Raw genomic sequence first — 22,002 nt, 5'->3', positions numbered from 1 at the left:
AAAATAGGCGGCTAAATTAGAGTGCAAAGGAGGAAATGGATGAACTAGTGAAAGCCATTAGGAAGCCTAAGCCAACTACAGGTGATGCGCGAACATTGGTCTTCATAATGAAGAACCAAGATTAGGACTTGCTGGCACATATTGTCATCCCTCTTCCACATGCTGAAACTGAGGACTTGTCCCCTAAAGACTATCAAATTAGGGAGGTCCTACTAGGGAAACCCATGGTAGATACAACCAAGGTATTAATCACTATGGGTATAAAGTAAGTGTTCAAACATATGGACAAAGATGATTCTGAGTTGATAATGTTGAGGAGACAAAACGATCTTATGAGAGGCTATTTACATGGAGTAGTAGACCCCATTGACCTTGATAATCCAAAAATTAATCTCACTGCTACATTAGAAAGGAGACATAAGGGGAGTGTACAAATAAATTCATTTTTGGGTGCATGTTAGAAATGACATGAACATTTTGAGGATAAAGGTGTACAAATTATACAAGATAATTTGAACCTATTACACCATGTTCAGTCTAGTAAGGAAAAGTTGGTGTCTATATTGAACCAGGAATATGGGCTATTAGATGGGGTACATACCTGGGGAAAGGACCTCAAAGCACTTCAAGTAATAAAGGGTCAAAGATATCGTACACTTATGGAGGTGTACTTGGCTAAGGAACTGGATTAATTAGAGGATTAGATTGAGAAGATAGCTACTAGTAATAGAGTAATGGAGACATTACATGAAGGTATACAAAAGCTAAGAGATCAAACATAAGAGCAAATTTTGGAAGCTGAGAAGTATTACAGCAATGCATAACTTGATATTTTTGAAGATGAGTCAGAGACTAAACTCATTCCAGAGCAATCAATTGTCCAATAATTTTGAAAAACCTTTGAAGATACTTCGTTAGAAGAAGATTGTTGGATACAATTAAGTAATTGTGTATTGTCTTTGATGTTACACAAATTTCATATCAGTTATCAGACAGAGTCTACCGAGTTCTATCAACCAGAAAAATAGTTTACAGAGTCTACCGAGCTCAGTTGGTCAGTAAAAGCCTTTTGCAGTGTATACCGAGCATTCCGGTATGTCACACGGTGAGTTAGTGTTAATCGAGTTAACTCGGTAAGCTAAGGAAAGTTTAGTTCTTACCGAGATCACTCGGGTATCAAAGGATTTTGTAACGAATGGTTAAGTGTTAACCGAGTTCGCACGGTAAGCTAAGGAAAACTGAGTTTTCACCAAGCTTACTCGATAGTTGAAGACAGCTTTTACCAAGTCCAGTCGGTTTCCAAAGGAAGTGGCAGGATTATCGAATTTCCCGATAATTGTAGTTCTTACCAAGTTCTGTCGGTTAACACAGGAAGGAATTTTTTGTTCTGTATTGACCGAGCAGCTTCGGCCAGTGAAAGTTTTTTTTTTAGTTCAAGCCGACTTTAGAATATGTTTAGTCAAGTTGGTTGGGCAAGCCGACTTTGGAATTGTTTTAACAAGTTGGTTGGGCCGACCTGGTATTATGAATAATATATAAAGAGGTGCTCAAGATGAAAAAAAGAAGAGGAGAGAATGAATATATGAAAAGTGCAAGGAAGTGCAAGGAAGAGACTTGCGTGTGCTTAAGCAGAATTGAGCAGAGGGAAATCTTGGAGCTGCAGAGATATATTTGATCAGTAAGGATCTCGTGGAGCTAAACTGAGATCTGTATTCAGCAAGATAAGTTGCATGTATTTTCAGATCATTCATTGTTGCTTTCTAACCATTGTAACAGTGATTCCAAAATCTCCTAACAGAGTTGGTTTAACAGTCATTTCATAAATCCTTTAACAGGGTGGCAATTCAGTTGAATTGTTCAAAAAGACCTCTTACAAGGCCACTCCTAACAAGGTGATTAAATCCTCTAACAGGGTCACACCTAACAGTGTGTTTTGTAACCTTTAACAGGGTTGGCTCCTAACAGGGCTCACTTCAGAAGAGTGAAAATTGGTGACTAGTTGCTGGTGATTTTTCCCATATTGGGTTTCCACGTAAATCTGGTGTCTACTGTGTTAATGATTACTTTCTTTTGCATAGTTGCTTATTTCAGTAAATGCTTCATAAATTAACTAAACACCTATCAAGTTTTAAGCAGTGATTTTTGTAGCAGCAGCAACTAAGTTTAAGGCATCTTTGGGACTTTTGAAAATGTTTTTGTGGTAACTGATTCACCCCTCCCCTCTCAGTTACACCATCTTCATTTTCCAACAATTGGTATCAGAGCTTTTGGTGCTTGCAAGAGAAGATTTCAAAGATCTAAGCCAAAGATCAAGATGTCTTATAAGAGGGAAATCCCAAGGCTTAACCGAAACAACTTCTCAGCATGGCAGGGATTAATGAGACTTCATCTAGCTTCCATTGGTGACACTGGTCTGAAATATCTTGATGAGAAATATGTAGAACCATCAGGTACATTATCAGTCAATGACATTGCTATAAAGAAGACTCATAACATTATGATGATTGATATTGCATCTGCCTTGAGTTATGAAGAGTTTGATGATGTCAAGGACTGCACTACTGCCTATGAAATGTGGGAAAGACTGAAAGAGATCTATGGTGGAGATGACAATGTCAGAAGAGCCAAAGCTGAAAGTCTGAGAGGACAGTTCGATCAGATGAAAATGAAAGAAGATGAAAATATTGCCAAATATGTTGAAAGAATTAAAGCATGTGTCAGTGCTATCAAAGCTTCTGGAGGAAGTATCAGTGAAGAGACAGTCATAAGTAAAGTTCTTAGAACTCTACTTCAAGTTTATGCCATCAGGGTATCAGCCATTCAAGAAAGAAGGTGTGAGGCCAATCACAAGATAAACCTAGAGGCCATAGTTGGAAGATTGACAGCATTTGAATTAGATAATTTTGATAATTATGTTCCAGCTGCAAAGAACATTGAGTCTGCATTTGAAGCCAAGCTCTCACTCAAGGACAAAGGCAAAAAGAAGAAGGAATCTCAGTCAGAAAGTGAAGGTCAATCAGATCAGAGCTCTGACAGCGACCTTGAAGTAATTGAAGCCCTACTTGCAAAGAAATATTCAAGAGGAAGAGGTAAATACAGAGGTAAAGTACCCCTAATCTGCTTTTCATGTGAAGAAGTCGGTCATATTGCTGCAAGGTGTCCAAACAAGAAAGATAAAGATGAAAAGAAAGATAATAAATGGAACAGTAAGAAGGATTTCAAATCATTTAAAGATAAAAGTAAGAAATCATGTTTTATGGCTAAAGATTCTAATGATTCTAATGATGAAGAAGAGGATGAGATTGTTTACATTGCTGTAAAAGATGAATCTAACAATGAAGAAATGGCACTCATCTCTCACATAAGTAAGAATGATACATGGATCATTGATAGTGGCTGCTCACATCATATGACTGGGGATAAAACAAAGTTTGATCAATTTGAAGAGTATGATGGTGGCAGTGTAAGATTTGGAAACAATGAACCTTGTTGCATCAAAGGAAAAGGAAGAATCACTCTAACCCAGGAACTTGTATGTGATAATGCTTATTGGGTAGAAGGACTAAAGCACAATTTATTGAGTGTGGCACAATTACTCAACAATGGACTCAAAGTAGAATTCATCCAAGGCAAAGCAAGACTGTTGAACGGTAAAGGAAAGCTGATTGGATCTGGTATTCAAACTAAAGGTAACTTGTTCTATCTTGAACTTGATGAACATTCATGTTTTATTGTTCAAATAGAAGAGAGTTGGTTATGGCATAAAAGATTATGTCATGTGAATTTTGACAATCTGGTAAAAATAAGCAAATTCAAGAAAGTGAGAGGCATTCCTGATTTAAAGAAACCAGAGGTCGGTTTATGCAAGAATTGTCAAATTGGAAAGATGGGTAAGTCTAGTTTCAAAAGCAAAAATTATCAGTCTGAAGATTTATTAGAAATTGTGCATACTGACTTATGTGGACCTATTGAAACTGAAAGCTATACTGGTGAAAAATATTTCATTCTTTTTGTTGATGATTATTCAAGAATGATGACCATCATGTACCTAAGGAACAAATCAGAAGCATTTGAAAAATTCAAATGGTATTTGGCAAGAGTAGAAAAAGAAACAAGGAAAAGATTGAAATGCCTAAGGTCAGACAGAGGTGGTGAATTTATTTCACATGAATTTAATAACTTTTGTATTGAAAGAGGAATCAAAAGACAGGTTTCAGCACCAGGTACACCTGAACAAAATGGCATAGCTGAAAGAAGGAACAGATCCATCATGGATTGTGCAAGAACCTTGATGATAGAAAAGAATGTTGCTATCAAATACTGGAAGGAGGCTATCAGTACAGCAGTTCATACCTTAAATCGAGTACAGTTAAAAAAGGACTCATTCAAAACTCCCTACGAAATATGGTATGGCTATAAACCCAATGTAAGTTATCTGAAAGTATTTGGAAGCAAATGTTATATCTTGAAAGAATCTAGAAAAGGAAAATTTGATGTAAAAGGTGATGAAGGTATATTTCTTGGATACTCATGTAAGAGTAAAGCATATAGATGCTTAAACTTATCTACTCACAAAGTCATAGAAAGTATACATGTGAAAGTTGATGAATTTGCAGAAAAGACTGAAGAAGAAAGCAGAAAAGAACCAGAAGATTACAAAAGATTCGTCTTCAGTGATTCAGATATAATATCAACTGCATCTGAGAATCAGAAATCTTCTTCTACCGAGTCATCACTAATCGAGTTGCAGGAAACATCTACCGAGCCAACATCTACCGAGCCAACGTCTACCGAGTCAAAAAATACCGAGTTAGAGATTACCGAGCCTGAGGTAACCGAGCAGGTACATACCGTGCCAGTTGATACCGAGCCAGACCAAACCAAGCAAAGAGGAGAAATGCAAGAAGATAACGACAAAAATCATCCAAAAAAAAAAGAATCTGTTCTAGCCAAATATGTCAGGAGACATCATTCAGCAGATCAGATCATTGGAAATAAATCTAATGGAACCATCACAAGAAGTAAGTTGAAGGGTACTTGTTTACTTGTTGATTTTGAACCTAGAACTATCAAAGATGCATTAGAAAATGATAATTGGATTGAAGCAATGAATGAAGAAATAGAGCAGATAGAGAAAAACAAAACATAGACTCTTATACCCAGGCCTAAAGACAAAAATGTAATCGGTACAAAGTGGGTTTTCAGAAATAAGTTGGATGAAAATGGTAAAGTATCAAGAAACAAAGCTAGATTAGTGTGCAAAGGATATTCTCAAGAAGAAGGCATAGATTATGGAGAAACTTTCACTCCCGTTGCTAGATTGGAAGGTGTTAGAACCTTACTAGCATATGCTGCCTACAAAGGATTTAAAGTTTATCAGATGGATGTCAAGTCAGCATTTCTAAATGGTATACTGGATGAAGAGGTCTACATTGAACAACCTGAAGGTTTTATTGATCCAGATAAAAAGAACATGGTTTGCAAATTGCACAAGGCATTGTATAGTCTGAAACAAGCCCCTAGAGCATGGTATGAAAGATTGCATAGCTATCTTATTCAAATTGGATTTCAAAGAAATAATGATAACAGTAGTTTGTATATCAAGGAAGGACCAGAAAATAAGATTGTCCTGGCAGAAATATTTGTAGATGATACTATTTTTACAGGGAATGATGATCTTTGCAAAGAATTTTCAGAACAAATGAGCAAGGAATTTGAAATGTCAATGTTCAGTGAAATCAAATTCTTTGTGGGACTACAAATTCAGCAGAACAAGAATGGCATCTACATCACTCAAGCAATATATATCAAAGAGATATTGAAAAAGTTTGGTATGGAAGACTGTAAACCAGTTGGAACTCCCATGTGTACTGGATTAAAACTTACCAAAGAAGATGATTCAAAGGAAATAGATCAGACATTGTACAGATCTATAATTGGAAAGTTGCAATATGTAGTTCATACTAGGCCAGATATTGCTCTTGCAGTTGGAATTGTGGCAAGATTTTCAGCCAAACCAAGAAAAAATCACATGATGGCAATCAAGAGAATAATGAGATATCTGAAAGGAACTGAAGATTATGGATTATGGTATAAACTTGGAGGAAACCTAGACTTAAAAGTGTTTACTGATGCTGATTGGGCAGGAAACCTTGACGACAGAAAAAGCACAAGTGGAGGTGCATTCTTTCTTGGAAAGAGGTTGGTTTCTTGGATAAGCAAAAAGCAAAACTGTACAGCTCAATCAACAGCAGAGGCAGAGTATGTTGTTGCAAAAGTAAACTGTTCTAATATTGTTTGGTTCAAGCAATTGCTACAAGGCATGAAGATGGAAATCAAGGAACCAGTCGTCATGTTTTGTGATAACACAAGTGCAATCAATATATCTAAAAATCCAGTAATGCATTCTAAGACTAAGCACATTGCAATCAAGTATCACTTTGTCAGAGAATTGGTGCAGGACAAGGAAATCAGATTGGAATATGTACATACAAAGGAACAGATTGCTGACATATTCACAAAGCCTTTACCTAAGGATGCATTTTTGTATCTCAGAGGTAAGTTAGGGGTTATTCCCCTATTTGAAGTTCACTAAAATAAGTTTTAGTGATGCATCAGCTCTTACAAAATTGAACAATCATCAGTTGATGCAGCAAATCAAGGAAATATTGCATATGAATCAGTACTAAAGGTACAATGAAATTCATTTGAAATTAGATGGTCTTTGGCATGTGTTGTCAAAGAGGGAGAGTTTTACTGTCATATCTTTTCCGAAATCCAAAATTTGATTAAGTAATTTCTTCACAGAGGGAGATTACTGTAAGAGGGAGAGTTCTCTATCTTAGAGGGAGAATTGTTAATTGTGTTGTGTTACAAGTAGACTTTCTTTCAAATTTCATTTCTGCTATGACATGTTGTGTTGCCATCAATGCCAAAGAGGGAGATTGTTGGATACAATTAAGTAATTGTATATTGTCTTTGATGTTACACAAATGTCATATCAGTTATCAAACAGAGTCTACCAAGTTCTATCAACCAGGAAAACAGTTTACAGAGTCTACCGAGCTCAGTTGGTCAGTAAAAGCCTTTTGCAGTGTATACCGAGCATTCCGGTATGTCACACGGTGAGTTAGTGTTAACCGAGTTAACTCGGTAAGCTAAGGAAAGTTTAGTTCTTACCGAGATCACTAGGGTATCAAAGGATTTTGTAACGAACGGTTAAGTGTTAACTGAGTTCGCACGGTAAGCTAAAGAAAATTGAGTTTTCACCGAGCTTACTCAGTAGTCGAAGACAGCTTTTACCGAGTCCAGTCGATTTCCAAAGGAAGTGGCAGGATTACCGAATTTCTCGGTAATTGTAGTTCTTACCGAGTTTTGTCGGTTAACACAGGAAGGAAGTTTTTGTTCTGTATTGACCGAGCAGCGTCGGCCAGTGAAAGTTTTTTTTTTTGTTCAAGCCGACTTTAGAATATGTTTAGTCAAGTTGGTTGGGCAAGCCGACTTTGGAATTGTTTTAACAAGTTGGTTGGGCCGACCTGGTATTATGAATAATATATAAAGAGGTGCTCAAGATGAAAAAAAGAAGAGGAGAGAATGAATATATGAAAAGTGCAAGGAAGTGCAAGGAAGAGACTTGCGTGTGCCTAAGCAGAATTGAGCAGAGGGAAATCTTGGAGCTGCAGAGATATATTTGATCAGTAAGGATCTTGTGGAGCTAAACTGAGATCTGTATTCAGCAAGATAAGTTGCATGTATTTTCAGATCATTCATTGTTGCTTTCTAACCATTGTAACAGTGATTCCAAAATCTCCTAACAGAGTTGGTTTAACAGCCATTTCATAAATCCTTTAACAAGGTGGCAATTCAGTTGAATTGTTCAAAAAGACCTCTTACAAGGCCACTCCTAACAAGGTGATTAAATCCTCTAACAGGGTCACACCTAACAGTGTGTTTTGTAACCTTTAACAGGGTTGGCTCCTAACAGGGCTCACTTCAGAAGAGTGAAAATTGGTGACTAGTTGCTGGTGGTTTTTCTCATATTGGGTTTCCACGTAAATCTGGTGTCTACTGTGTTAATGATTACTTTCTTTTGCATAGTTGCTTATTTCAGTAAATGCTTCATAAATTAACTAAACACCTATCAAGTTTTAAGCAGTGATTTTTGTAGCAGCAGCAACTAAGTTTAAGGCATCTTTGGGACTTTTGAAAATGTTTTTGTGGTAACTGATTCACCCCTCCCCTCTCAGTTACACCATCTTCATTTTCCAACAAAAGATATCAGACAAGCATTCAGGACTGAAGAGGCACTAATCTTAAGGATTTCGTGGATATTCGTATGGAGGTTAGCAATTACTGGCAAATGGTAAAAGATAAGTATAAAACTTTAGATTTTCTAGATGTTACCCAAGTGATGGAGATTGTAGAGAAATTCAAAAGCAAACATCTAGGCATCGCTCTGGTATAAAGGGGATGAAAACCCAGAAGCTAAAAATGCAGTTTTGACACTTGGGAAAATTTTGGATTTTTTGAACGTACCACCAAGGTGCTCAAGGTGTTATTTTCACAGAGGTGCACCAATAATTCTGAAGAAGTAATAGTACACTGATAACTAACTTCCAATTGCTAATTTAGAGCTTTCCATGCACTAAAAACACATTATGACGGCAATTCAACTCCTAGAAACGCTTAGAGAAGGTCAAGCTTCTATTTTAGAGCCTCAAGTAGCTATTGGATCTTTGTGTAGCTTCCTTCTTCTTATCTACTTCTTCTTTCTTTTTTTTAAGACATGTAAAGGCTCATGCACCCATTAATTGATATAAACAAGGGTGGAGTCCTACTTAGCACCATTTAGAGAGTCAGTTTGTATATTATTAGATTTGTTTTATTAGTTTATAAGCATATGTTTGCATTAAGAGATCTCTAACTCTCAACACAAATTGAGGAGATGATTTCTTATAAATATAGGGATGTAATATGTACTTCCGGCCATCATTTTGATGCAATAATATATGTTATTGGTGCTTTCATTTTGAGTGTAGCTATTCTTGACGAAGTGTGTTATTTTTTTGAGTGCATGTTCATGATAATAATGGAGCAAATGGTTTTGTTGTGTTGATTTGGTTCTAAGATCTTTTAGTTCTAGTGTTTTCCATGTATTGACAAAAATTTTTGATGTATCGAGTTGGAGAAGAGATCACCCTATTGTTGCTAAATAACTTCTTGTCTTGCATGAGCACACTTTCTGTGGCCTTGTGATTCAATGAGAAGTGAAACATCTTTCAATTTTTACTAAGTTCCCATTGACAATTGCATCAGTGGATTTGAGGAAGCATTGCTCCTATTTTCATTGATTCCCTACCTAATCTTTTTGATGATTTAACTCACAAATGTGTTATTACCATGGTTTATGTCCATTAGGAATTTCCCTTTCAAGTCATTTTCTTTAATCTCTCATTACCATGTCTGTGTTATTTTCTTTTCTAACACTTGGTTAAACTAGAAATTCATTTAGTTGCATTGTTAAATTGCATTCATCATAAAACAAAAAATACCAAAAATATATCTCTTTTGTGATTACTTTTTGAGACAACAAGGAGATTGAACATCTTATCCAAAATTGATCAGAACCAGCAAAGGCCTCCCTGTGAACAAACACATTTATCTTCAACTGAGTGGATTTCGGTAGGTCGCAAGATCACCCAAAACCTCAGAGTTGATCCTAGATTAGCTTTTCAAGAGAGAAATTCAAATGAATTTTTGTCATTAAGCATTGTGCAAAAATGATAGCTCAACACTATCAAAATAGGAGGACATTTTAGTAAAGGAGGAAATATTCTAGAAACACAAATCAAGGAAGAAATGGTTGACAGAAGGCGATCAAAATACAAAATACTTCCATGGTAGCATAATACATAATATAGCAGTAAACAAAATTATGAACATAAAAAATAAAGAGGGAAATATAGAAGATAACCTGGCCAAAATCTTGAAGATATTGGTAGGTTATTTTTAAAATATCCTAAATAACTTTGAATCCTCAAATCGAGTAGCTCAAGAGGAGATGTTGAAGGTAATCCCAAAAATTATCTCAAAAGAAGATAATAAGTCTCTCAACAAACCTTTCTCACTAAGCGAAATTAAAACAACTCTTTATAATATTAATCCTGATAAATCACCTAGATAGGATGGATTCCATGCATTATTTTTCCAAAAATGCTGGGAAATCATAGGGGAAGATCTATAGAAATTAATCGAAGCCACAAGAAATAGAGGATCACTATTAACATAAATTAATCATACATTCCTAACCTTAATAACTAAAAAAAGTAAAGCTGAGGAACCACGAGACTTCAGACCAATAGCTCTCTGTAATACTATTTTTATGATTTTATCTAAAGCTTTAGCAAATTATCTAAAAGTTTATCTTCCCAAACTTATCTCGAAAGAGCAAACAGGGTTCATGCTAGGTAGATCCATTTTAGATGGTATATCAATTATCCAAGAAACTATTCATTTAGCATCAAAGAATAAGGAGGCAAGTATGTTATTGAAATTAGATATATAAAAAGCATACGATAAGGTGGATTGTAGATTCCTATGTAAAACTCTATAAGCATTTAGATTCTCACATCAATGGATCAACATCATCTATCAATGTATCTCAACTCCAAAAATATGTATGCTAATCAATGGTTCACTGGAAGTCTTCTTTAGCATATCTAGGGGAATTCGACAAGGAGACCCTATCTCACCCTTCCTTTTCATTATGATGGCGAAAACCTTTGAGAGAACCATCGAAGTAGCTCAAACTGATGGAAATATTAAAAGAATAATGGTCACAGAGAATATCTCAAACACCACCCACCAACAATTTGCAGATGACACAATCCTAGTAGGGATAAACTCTAAAAAAGAGGTAGAGATTTCTTTTAAATTATAAATAACTACACTAAAGCCTCAGGACAAAAAATCAAAAATCTTCTTCCTCAACACTCCACTAGAAAGGGAAGATTATATCTATAATGAATTAGGGTATAAGAAAGAAACCTTCACATGTAAGTATGTAGGAATATATCTAGATAAAGAAGCAAAGAAGAACCAAGGTTGGAAAAAATATTAGAAAGAATAGACAATCATACAAAAGCATGGAAAGGAAAATGGCTAACCAAAGTGAGAAGAGTTCAACTAAAATCAAATTTTTTATTTCAAAAATACCTACTTACCAATTATCATATCTTCAATTATCAAAGAATACCAACAAAAAATAGAAGCAAAACTAAGGGACTTTTTATAGAAAAGAACAGAAGATAAAAAGAAAGTAGCCCTAATCTGATGGGAAAAGATCTGTAGGCCAAAAGAAGTAGGGGGGTTAGGAATTAAAAACCTTGATTGGCAAAATGAAATGCTAGGATCTAAACAAGTCTGGCGGATGTATCAAGAAAGATATAGCAAATGGGCTAGAATACTATATAACAAATACTTGAATGTAGCAGATAGTTCATCTCTCCTGAGAACTAGGAACCCTCCCAAAGGATCAAAAGCATAGAATTTTATGCTAAAATGTCACCCATTGATCTTTAATTATGGAACTTAGGATATAGGAAGAGGTGATAACGCCTTATTTTGGGAAGACTCTTGGGGTAGACATTCCCCTCTAGATCAATCAAATTTATCAATCTATACTAAAAATCTACTAACTCCAGTATGGGGAACTAAGGTAGCTGATTATATCCAAAATAATTCATCCAATGAAGAAATAACATGGAGATGGAAACCCCTAGACAATCTAGGACTTCAATCGGAAGAATGGGAGAAACTTGAGGCTATTCTAAGAGATCACCCAATCCACCACTATGATAGGGAAGATAAACTTATCTGGGTAGCATCTAATGATGGAATATACAAGGTAAAGGAATGATACAATCTAATAATCAATTCACAAAGATGGGAAACTATAAATATGCCATTGAATCTCTTCTAGGACCTAGTGGGACTTCCAAAGGTAAGCATATTCCTATGGGAAGCCTTACAAATCAAATCCTAACAGTAGATAGATTTAGGAAAATGGGATTTGAAGGCCCCTCAAGATGTATACTATGTAAAGAAAACTTTGAATTAGTGAAGCATCTATTTTACCAATGCAAGTATGCCAAGGAGTGTTGGGATTGGCTTAAAAAGCAACTCAACTGGATTGCTCCCCTTCCAGGAGATTGGCAAGACCACTTAGTTGGGTGGCCCAAAGAATCCAACTACAAAGTGTATGGAAAACTTTGGAAGATGACCCCCACTATTCTAGTATGGGAGATCTGGAAAGAAATAAATAGATTTTTTTTTAATAATTTAGAACTTAGTACTTCCTCTCTCTTCAACAAAATAGAAGCAAGTATTATAGAAGTAATGAATAGTGACCTAAGATAGCAAAAGAAGAAGACTCGTTCTCAGAATGGGATGCAAAAATTAAAAATAATTCGCAATACTTAATCAACCCCCCGCCCTCCCACATACAAAAATAAGAACAGTAAAGCTAGAAGTGAATGCATGTGAGAACCTCCACCTATGAGATGGCTGGAACTTAATTTTGATGGAGCCTCAAGAAGAAACCCGAGGAAAGCAAGATTGGTTGTATAATTAGGGAAGATTCTGGAAATTGGATTATGAAAAGAGTTAAACCTTTGGGGATAGCTACTAACAACATCGTAGAATTAGAAGCCCTCCATAAAGGATTAAAACTAAGTCTTAGATAAAAATCAATAAAGTCATAATAGAAGGAGATTCTCCAATCATATTAAATGCACTTAGAAAAAGGAAAACTCCTTATTGGATCTTGAACACTAAACTTGAGAAAATCCTCAACCTTATGGATAAGTTTGAAGAAGTAAGAATTAACCACATTTACAAAGAAGGCAACTCAGAAGCAGATCAATTAGCTAAAAAAGGAATAGATGGAGAAAATATGATTCAATTTGCATCTGAAATAGTTAATATTGAAACATGCTAAATTGATTCGACTCTTCAACAAATCCCCCCCTTTTTTGTAGAGATGTCATGAGTTCATGATAAAATTAATAACTTTTTTACACACATCTCAAATAGTTCTTACAGTATTAAGTATTTAAGCAATACCTTGTAATCATATAACATAGGTATAGATTTTCTCACTACCTATAACGATTATCAGATGACAATATCTCTTGTATTTTTTCAGATCTTTCTAGAGCCTCGAAAAGAGTATTTATTACTCGGCTCTGTGTCTCCTACTTTCTCTTTTTCTTCTGACAGTTTAGGTATTGTCTAGCTTGGGTGTGAGGATGGATACAAACATTTATCCATTGCATGCCTTGGAGGTCCGCACCATGGCTTTTAGAGGAAATGTTAAGCCAAAAAGATGGAATAGGTTACTCCATCTTATAGATGACATGACTAGGGTAGCCATTAGCAGGGTGCTAGGTGAAAGGGTTTTTAATTATGACTACACTTGGAGAACTAAGAGAAATATTATAGGAGTGTTTGTTGGGTGTTTAGCTATGGCTAAAATTGGAAAATGGGTGATCATCCGGCTTTGCTACAATTTATTTGACTTAGTCTAGTTGGAGGGCTTAGAACAGGTGGTCTTTAACATAGACGAAAAGCTTAGGATCCCCCTGCCAGAATTCTATATGTCTCATCCTCCCAAGAGTTTTGATCTTGTGGTTATGCCTAGGCGTCCATCTCTGGTCATTCGAGAAAACATCCTGTTTTACCAAAAATGGCCGAAAATGGAGGCCAATATACACTTCCTACTTCGCTAGAGAGGAATCATGGTCAACCCCAACAAGGACTGGCTCTTGCATTACCTTCAAATCTTCAATGCATACATTCAACTAGGGGTTGAATTCAAAGACCTTGAATCCTTGGAGTTTTGCCTCCCAAATTTAGATAAGTCTAACAAGGAAAGGAATACATATGAGTTCTCTCCAGGCTCCAAGGCTAAAGACTTGAAGGAAGTTGTGAAAATCATAATGGTACATTAGAAGAGGGAAGGAGGAAACTAATTTAGGAGCTCTCTTGAAATGGCATTTTTGGGGGTATCTAGTATGGGCTTTCGGTTCTGCGCACCAAGGCTACTATCTTGGACATTTTTGTCATCTTCTTATGGTTTTGTGCACTAGTCATTTGTTCTTCTCTAGTTCCCTAGTTTTTTCTTCTATGTTCTCCTATCAAAATTTTCTGTAGGTTTTTCTAAGCTTGTTATTTTCTAGGTCAACTCCTATCGGAAGAAAATATTACCCAATATCGATGCAGTTGGGCAATTGTAATTTTGGTTCCCTGTGTAGATTGGTGAATTTTTTGATTTGTAAGTTTCATACTTTGGTAGTACTTCCTATTATCAGTGCCAAGGTATTGGTTTTGGTTTTGGTGCCCAAGGGCTTGGCCCATATAATCTGGCATTGGTATAATTTTGTTCTCAATTAATTAATATATATTATAGTTTTGCAATTACTCTTTTCTACTGTCTCATGTATCTGTTTTTAGTTCTTCATCGGGGCCCTTGCTCTTCATAGCATTCTCCAAAGTTAGTATTTGTTATCATCTAGTGTATGGAATAATTATAAAGTTGCAGAAAACAAAACATCTATTTAAGAATTAATGTGCTCAATAGTATTATTTCTGGGCTTTACACTTGGTCAATCTTAAAGGTGTATTTCCCTTGATTTTTCTGGAATAAGGGCTATGATATCCACTTTTTTGTGATTGCTTATCATTGTTCCATTTTTGGACATGTTATCTTCATAGATATAAACAATGATGTCTGCACTTTTACCCTCTTCAACTCAGGCATAATAAACTAATATATACAGATGATAGTTATCAACATAAAAATAAACTAGCACAAGGCTTGAGTAAATCTAAATATATAGATTTCACATGTAGCATATTTAATCTAATAAATGATAAATGGTAATCAATATAGATCAATTGTAGCCAACAATATCTTCAAGAATCTGAAAAATGCGCAATCGAAATTAGGGGAGACAGATTGTTGAATCCAAAATAGGGGTATTCGTCATTATGGAAGTATAAGGACAATAACATATGAACTTTTTATTTATTAGGATATCCTATTTGCAATCATCAGTAGAAAAACATGTTATCAAGATTGCTAGCAATTAATAGATAAACAGAGTGGGAGACCATAAAATTATACTATTAAGGAAAACTATAATTAAAGAAATGTGAATCATAATATATTTTTCAAAAGTTAAAACAAACATGATTTATAATAAAATCAATAGGTAGATCTAAAAATTAAGTCACTAATCTCAACATGGAAACTTTTAAAAACTTACGCTCTGAATTTCGTAGTAGGAGTTAAGCCAGTTAGCATATATTATAATTTAGCAAGAAGTGAAGAACTAATTAAAGGATAAATTATTAAGGCGTGTCAACTCAACCTCTTGATGTTTTAGGAAATTAAGAAACAAATCAGAGTCTAAAGTTATTTAACCAAATTTCTTAAAAGTCTTATATTAATTTTTACTGACATATAGCACTAACATTAAAAAATAAGTTTGAAGTGGTTTTGTGATTGCAGAGTAGCAGTATACATACACCATCAACATAGCTCAAATAATAAATATGATCAAAGAGGATGATATTGGTTGAGACCAGAGGACGACCTTCTTAGAAGTGCTTCATAAAAATGAAAAGGAAGATGTTGCCTCCAAATCATCATATATTAGAGAATTAGTCATTATAAAATAGACAAAGGAGCAAGTTAGCAGAGAACAATGTAATTTGATAATCAAATTCTAAAATTGGGGAATGCCTCTTTTATATATGTACATTGTAAAGGACTAAGGTCCTAGGAAAGACTGTAGGTTTTCTTCTCTGTTCTTTCTTACCAATGCTTGTTTGAATGGAGACATTTGTAACTTATCTTTATTAATATCATATATAAGGCTTCGATTGTTTACCGATCAAAAATAAATAAATATTTGATATTCTTTATTTTCTTCTCACTCAATTACACTTATTTTGTATTCACTACATGGTTTTATCATGAATTGATTTCTCCTTTCTTCCAATTCCTATGTCTTTCATGCAATCAATTGCAGGGAAGCACATACTATCACTAATGTTCCTAAAATTGAGAATTTAGGTAGGGTCACATGTTACACAAGGCTTGTTATCATCATTGATACAATCTTGATTGCATCGTTGCGATCAAGTAAATCACATTTTCTATAGAGTTGAACCATATTATTGTCATATCAATTTTTCACATCGCTATAAAATATAAGTGAAGATGTTATCATAACTAATACAATCTTGATTGCATCGTTGCAATCAAGTAGATCACATTTTCTACATTGAGTTGAACCATATTATTGCCATATCAATTTTTCAAATTGCTATACAATATAAGTGAAGATGTTATCATAACTAATACAATCTTTATTGCATCGTTGCGATCAAGTAAATCACATTTTCTACATTGAGTTGAACCATATTATTGCCATATCAATTTTTCACATTGTTGTACAATATAAGTGAAGATTTACATATCTATTTCCATGCAAAACTTTTAACCATTCCCCTTTCTATCTCTACTTTTTTTTTTTTCATATACAGTTAAAACTTATTATTAGTGTTTTTCTAAACAAAATCTACTCACTACATTTATTTTAACCATTTTTCATGTCCTTATAAAGTACTCAACTAAGGAGGGCACAAGAAGAATTGAAGAGTGGACAACTACTTGGGAACGACCAATTTTTATTTTTTTCATGATTGAGAATGATCATGTAATTTGAAATGAAGATAATCATATTAGAATTGCATGGACCTTAAAGTAAGATATGATGGTAAAAGTTAAAGTAAGATATGATGGTAAAAGTTACATATATGTATCAATTCTAATTTAGTTTTCAATGCATGATAACTAAACAAAAGATTGCAATGACATATCATGACATGATATATACATTAGTACTATTTATTAATCATTCAACCATTCATAAATAAACACAGAAATTCATACATTTTGAACTACTTATATCTAATCACTTGCCTACGTCCTACTTTACAAACATTCACATATTCATCATTTATTAATCATTCATCCATCACTAATTAAATCATTTTGAGCTAATTTTTTCTAATCATTTACCTTCCTACTTCCTATTTTACACTACTCAAGATTACATAGAATAGTTAAATTTTATTTGAACTTTATTACCCATTAAATTGTTAAATTTCGTTTGAACTTTATTACCCTATTCATCATTTATTAATCATTCATCAATTAACAATTAAATTATTTTGAACTACTATGTTCTAATCATTTACCTTCCTTTTTTTTCAGCATTTACCTTCCTATTTTACTTTTACACTACTCAATATTAGATTAAATGAAATAGTTAAAAAATTATTTGAACCTTCTTACCCCTTTCCCCTTTCCACTTATATAATGAATATGAAAGTTTGAAAGAACAAGAAACCAAAATTTGAAGGAACATTTAAATTGCAAAATTCCAAGAACAATTAAATGAAATAGTTAAATTTTATTTGAACTTTCTTACCCCTTTCCACAACCGAAAAATAAATTTGAGGAACATTTAAATTGTGAAATTCCAAGAACAAGATATTTCAGGATTATGATTATTTCCTCAAAGCCATAAAATTGATTCATTTAAAAGGTTGAGCTAAGGAAATTAAATCCTAATGATTTGACAATCTTACATAAAATATTTGTAACATGCTTCAACAAAAAAAAATTAAAATATCTTGTACACATGGCGCAAACTAGTTTATTTCTGCGTGGTAGAAGTTTGAACTTTTGTGCAACGTCCAAAGAAATAGACATTTGATTCTTCCCCTTACATTTAATACTTAAAAACCATTTGATTCGTCCCCTTACATTTAATACTTAACCCTAAAAAACAATTTGATTCTTCCCTTGCATCTAATACTTTCTCCCGCCCCACAAAAACATATAAATCTCCTCTTATATCTTAATAATTTTAAAAAAAGACGTTTGCTTCTCTTTACCCGACATTAAAGCGTATTTGTTGAAAATCTAGAACACACAGCCAACCGGACTTACCCGATCCGCAATCAGACCTCTATATAAACAATAATATGTATAGAGGTTTCAAATCCAAGGCCGTTATTCATATATTCTAACGATCATTGATCGTTAGAACTGCAACCGAGAGGCCAATACACATAATTTAGAATTCAGAAAAAAACATACATCCTGATTTTGATTCGAACAAAATGACGGATTTGCCTACTGAAATGTACGAATTTCTTCTATTTCATCTCTGCTTTCGATTAGTTTGAATCACCTTGAACCACTGCATCTCCGGGTCCTCATCTTTGCATTTCTTAGTTAACACCTGGGGACTCGAACTCCCGTCCAAACACAACAATTCACTGCTGCCATTGACGGCAATTTGGAGCTTTGAACTCGAAACAGTCCGCCATGCAGAGTTCGGATCTGTGCACTGTGTGGAAAGTGCAGCAGGCTGACCGTCTGCTTCGGCTGTAATGCATGATTCTTCATCTGAAAGTCCCAGGGCTCCCTCGGAAGTCTTGATCGTAAATAAGGCAGGGCTGTCGCAAGACTCGAGCTTTACTTCCCCTTCTTCCACAGCGAGGCAGTTGCCGCTTGCAGGATGGTAAATGATCTGGTACAGGCTTTCTTCCGATGAAAATGGATCTGGATCATATTTTTTTCAGCAAAGCAAACATTCTGTCAAGTGACGGGAAAATAGACGCGCAATTGAGTCTACACATTAAATTTCCAGTCTATGTTAAATTTATGTTCTGTTTTTCAATTTATTTCTACAATCTATGCTGAATTTTACAGTGCTGTTTCCGAATTCAAGTGAAAATATATTTAAATCAATATTTGTGTTTCCGAAGTTGTTTCTACAGTCTATGCTGAATTTCACGTGTTGTTTCTGAATTCAAGTGTGAAAATAGTTGTCCTTTGAAGTTATTATTAATAATCTATGTTGAATTTTAGGAGTTATTTCAGAATTCAAGTGAAATTTTTTTGTACATCAAAATTTCTGTTTATATTTTAAAATTTCATTGTCAGAATGTAAAATGATTCTTCCGGAACATGGATGCAAAAGATTTTACACAGTTGAATCTAAAAACCAAACACAAATTTTGAATTTAAGTAAAAGTAGTCAGGTACCTTGGAATGGCTGTTGAATGGACTTCAGTCTGGAGAGAAAGGCGGGGTTTCGGAGACCGTCCCAGCGGACATTAAAGATGCCGTAGGTTTCTTCAACGTCTTGGCGGCCATTGCGCACATAGTAGCTCCCCTGGAGCGTCCACAGCGCCCATTCATAGTCCCCTGCAGCGGCAAATGCCAGAAAGCAGTTGATAAATCTGTTATCTTTCACATTCGTTCCTCTTTCGTCAATTCCAAACTCGCTGATAAACAATGGAGCGTTGGTGCCGTTTTTCGCAACGAAAGCGAGATGATCGTTGATCCGCGCCGTTATGGACCCGCAGAGCTGATTCGTGTTGCTTTCCATCCAAGCATTTCCGTCGGTGAAGGCATACCAGTGCATTTCGTACACAATCTTCTCGCGAAACCCTAAACTGACGGGCTTTGACGCCAGAAATTTCAAATCGGCGTCGTAATTGAGGCCGGAAAGAATGACTAGGACGTGAGGGTTGGCAACATGGATGGCCGCGGCGGCAGCCTGCATGTATTTGTACCAGTCGCTGGGATTCGACCTCGGGCCGCGCAGCTCGTTGCGCAGGCTCATTCCGACCACGGTATCGACATCTTTAAACGCGGCCGCCATGATCTTCCAGCCCTGAATCCACTCATTTGCGTCAAAGTACTGATCGCCGAAGAAGCCGTTGCCGTCGTTGAGACCGCAGCACCACTGGGGTTTACTCACATGGTTGTCCAAAATCACCATTAGCCCTGCTTCCCCAAGCCCCTGCGCAACTCTCTTCAAAGCTTCCAAAAGGCTAAGATCCAGCATCTCAGGGTTGCTCACTCTTATCTGAGCTACTGCATCGCTGAGATTCAGTGCATTCAGAGAGGATTTCACCGTCAGGGTTTGGTATTCTGGCCTAGTCACCATGAACGTTGCATAGGTAAGCCGGACGCAGTTAAACCCCTGCGAAGCCACCTTGCTTGCAATGTAGCTCAGCGGCTGCCGATTCAGCCCTTCCGTGACCATGTGCTCAAGATGCGAGATCAAATTCACGCACGCCAGCTTTACTCTCGCGCCGCTTTGCTCATCCACAATCCATCGTGACTTCGCCGCGAGTCGAACCGACGACGCGCGGCCGCTGAAAACGCACAGCAAAATAACAAGAATTCCACAAATCCTGAACCCCGCCATGCCAATATTCGAGCTCGAACTCGTGACCTTTGGGCCAGAGAATACCCAAGGACAACTTTTATAAGGTAGAGTTTTTGTCTGGGCACTCGTGAACTTCATTGACGCGTAGCAGTATATGCCGTACGTGCTCTTTTCCCGTGGATTGCAAATATGATGTTCGTTTTGAGACCTTGTAATCTGTGGCCAGGAAATGAATCGAAGTTTCTCAAATTCGAATAAAGCAAGACCCAATGGAAGTGAAAAGCCCCTGCCCGTGATGTGGCGATGGCTTGTCTCGTCATGCTCAGTGAGGAGAGTTCAACCAATTTATTTTTATAATCTGTGCCGTAAATGCATCATTATCATGGTAAAAGACCATAAATTTTGAGTAGTTCCTTTGTAATTTGTGCTGTTAGTGCATCTTAATCATAGTAAAGGACTCTACATTTCGAGCGGTTTAGTCTAATTTGTGCTGTAAATGCCTAAAAATCAAGCCAAAGAGGCTAAGCTTTTAGCACAGTAGGTTCACGGGGTTCTGTTAATGGGAAAAAAGCGTGAGGACATTAATTATCAAGCTTTCATGGCTGAAGTTTGATTCTATGGTGGCGTGACATTCCCGAATAAATGATTAGCTAAGAAAGTCGGTGCATTTAAAATTTCAAGCTCTAAATCATTCATGGAAGTACATGTACACTGCACTTATTATCAAGTGCCGAAAGTGGCCCAAATTTACTGTTAAACTCTTTGTACGAGATAGTAACACCACTTCTGGTAGTTTGAATCCACACCACACACGTCTAATATTTTGAGTTTTTAATGGCGAAGAATGAGATTCCAGTACGCATCAGGATCAAAAGTGGGTCTCTGGGTGAGAATTTTTAGATAGAAAAATCCATTTTGTTAAATGATTATCAACTTTAACAATTGTTCTATATATAACATACGGTCATCGTCACCAATTTAAGTGCAATTGTTAACGTATGGCACTTATGAAAAGTTGTTTGAAAGTCCCCCATCAAACTTCTTTTCTAGCGTTTAGTGACTTTGGATTTTAGTTTCCAACACTTTTCACCGACAGTTGTCCAAAAAAAAATTTAGTTGCTTTGAAAGCTATAGATTTCGCATAATCAGTCATTTTTAAAGATTGCAATGCCTTGCATTAAATGATAAGGTATAACAGGGAAATCAAGTTATTAGTTCCTGCAGAACTAATGTTCCCGGATGCACAATTCCATTTATTTTGGTATCACATAAAATTCCAAGCTTACGGTGATTATTTAAAAATTATTTTTTAACGTGTGATTATTTAAAAATTATTTTTTAGCTGTTTTTCGTATTTTTCAATTGGTTGATGAGAATTTCGCTGGGGTTTTTAGATTTTTTATGAAAACAAAATAAGAAAAAAACTGTATAAGAAGACACATGGATGCTCTGTTACTTAATGAGGACAGAGGCAATTAAATGTAATTTGCTTGAAAGTGATGAAAAGATAGCTATAAATTAAATACTCCAAAATGTACTACCAATACTTTTATTTATGACTGCTTTTGCACGTTTCAAAAAAAACTATATGATATGACAACTTTGCGGAGGGAGGTGTGAGATATTTGCTATTGTTTATGTTTGTTTGTTTGAACTATTATTATTATATTATATTTAC

At 35.5% G+C, this 22,002-nt stretch overlaps 1 protein-coding gene across 1 annotated transcript; it reads right to left on the bottom strand.

Annotated features, from left to right (window-relative positions):
* Positions 1 to 18,105: 18,105 nt before the first annotated feature.
* LOC149549719 (glycosyl hydrolase 5 family protein-like) lies at positions 18,106 to 20,394 on the bottom strand. The gene is made up of 2 exons (XM_089793015.1): positions 19,190 to 20,394; positions 18,106 to 18,703 (listed from the first exon to the last, which is right to left on the bottom strand). The coding sequence occupies exons 1-2, from the start codon at positions 20,361 to 20,363 to the stop codon at positions 18,300 to 18,302; spliced, it is 1,578 nt and encodes a 525-aa protein (XP_089649141.1). The 5' UTR covers positions 20,364 to 20,394; the 3' UTR covers positions 18,106 to 18,299.
* Positions 20,395 to 22,002: the final 1,608 nt, after the last annotated feature.

Source organism: Cupressus sempervirens, chromosome 7, assembly GCF_028749045.1.
Source record: "Cupressus sempervirens isolate cs-2001-9-10 chromosome 7, ASM2874904v1, whole genome shotgun sequence".
Classification (NCBI taxonomy): Eukaryota; Viridiplantae; Streptophyta; class Pinopsida; order Cupressales; family Cupressaceae; genus Cupressus; species Cupressus sempervirens.
The sequence above is the reverse complement of the archived record's forward strand: the minus strand, read 5'-3'. Positions and strand labels throughout refer to the sequence as shown.

What these genes read in the sequence shown, in the direction of transcription:
- LOC149549719 (XM_089793015.1), bottom strand. Translation starts at nt 20,363, where the DNA reads ATGGCGGGGTTCAGGATTTGTGGAATTCTTGTTATTTTGCTGTGCGTT. An exon ending in CATTCAACAGCCATTCCAAG is followed by an intron (nt 18,704 to 19,189) that starts GTACCTGACTAC and finishes AATATGATCCAG; the next exon opens with ATCCATTTTCATCGGAAGAA.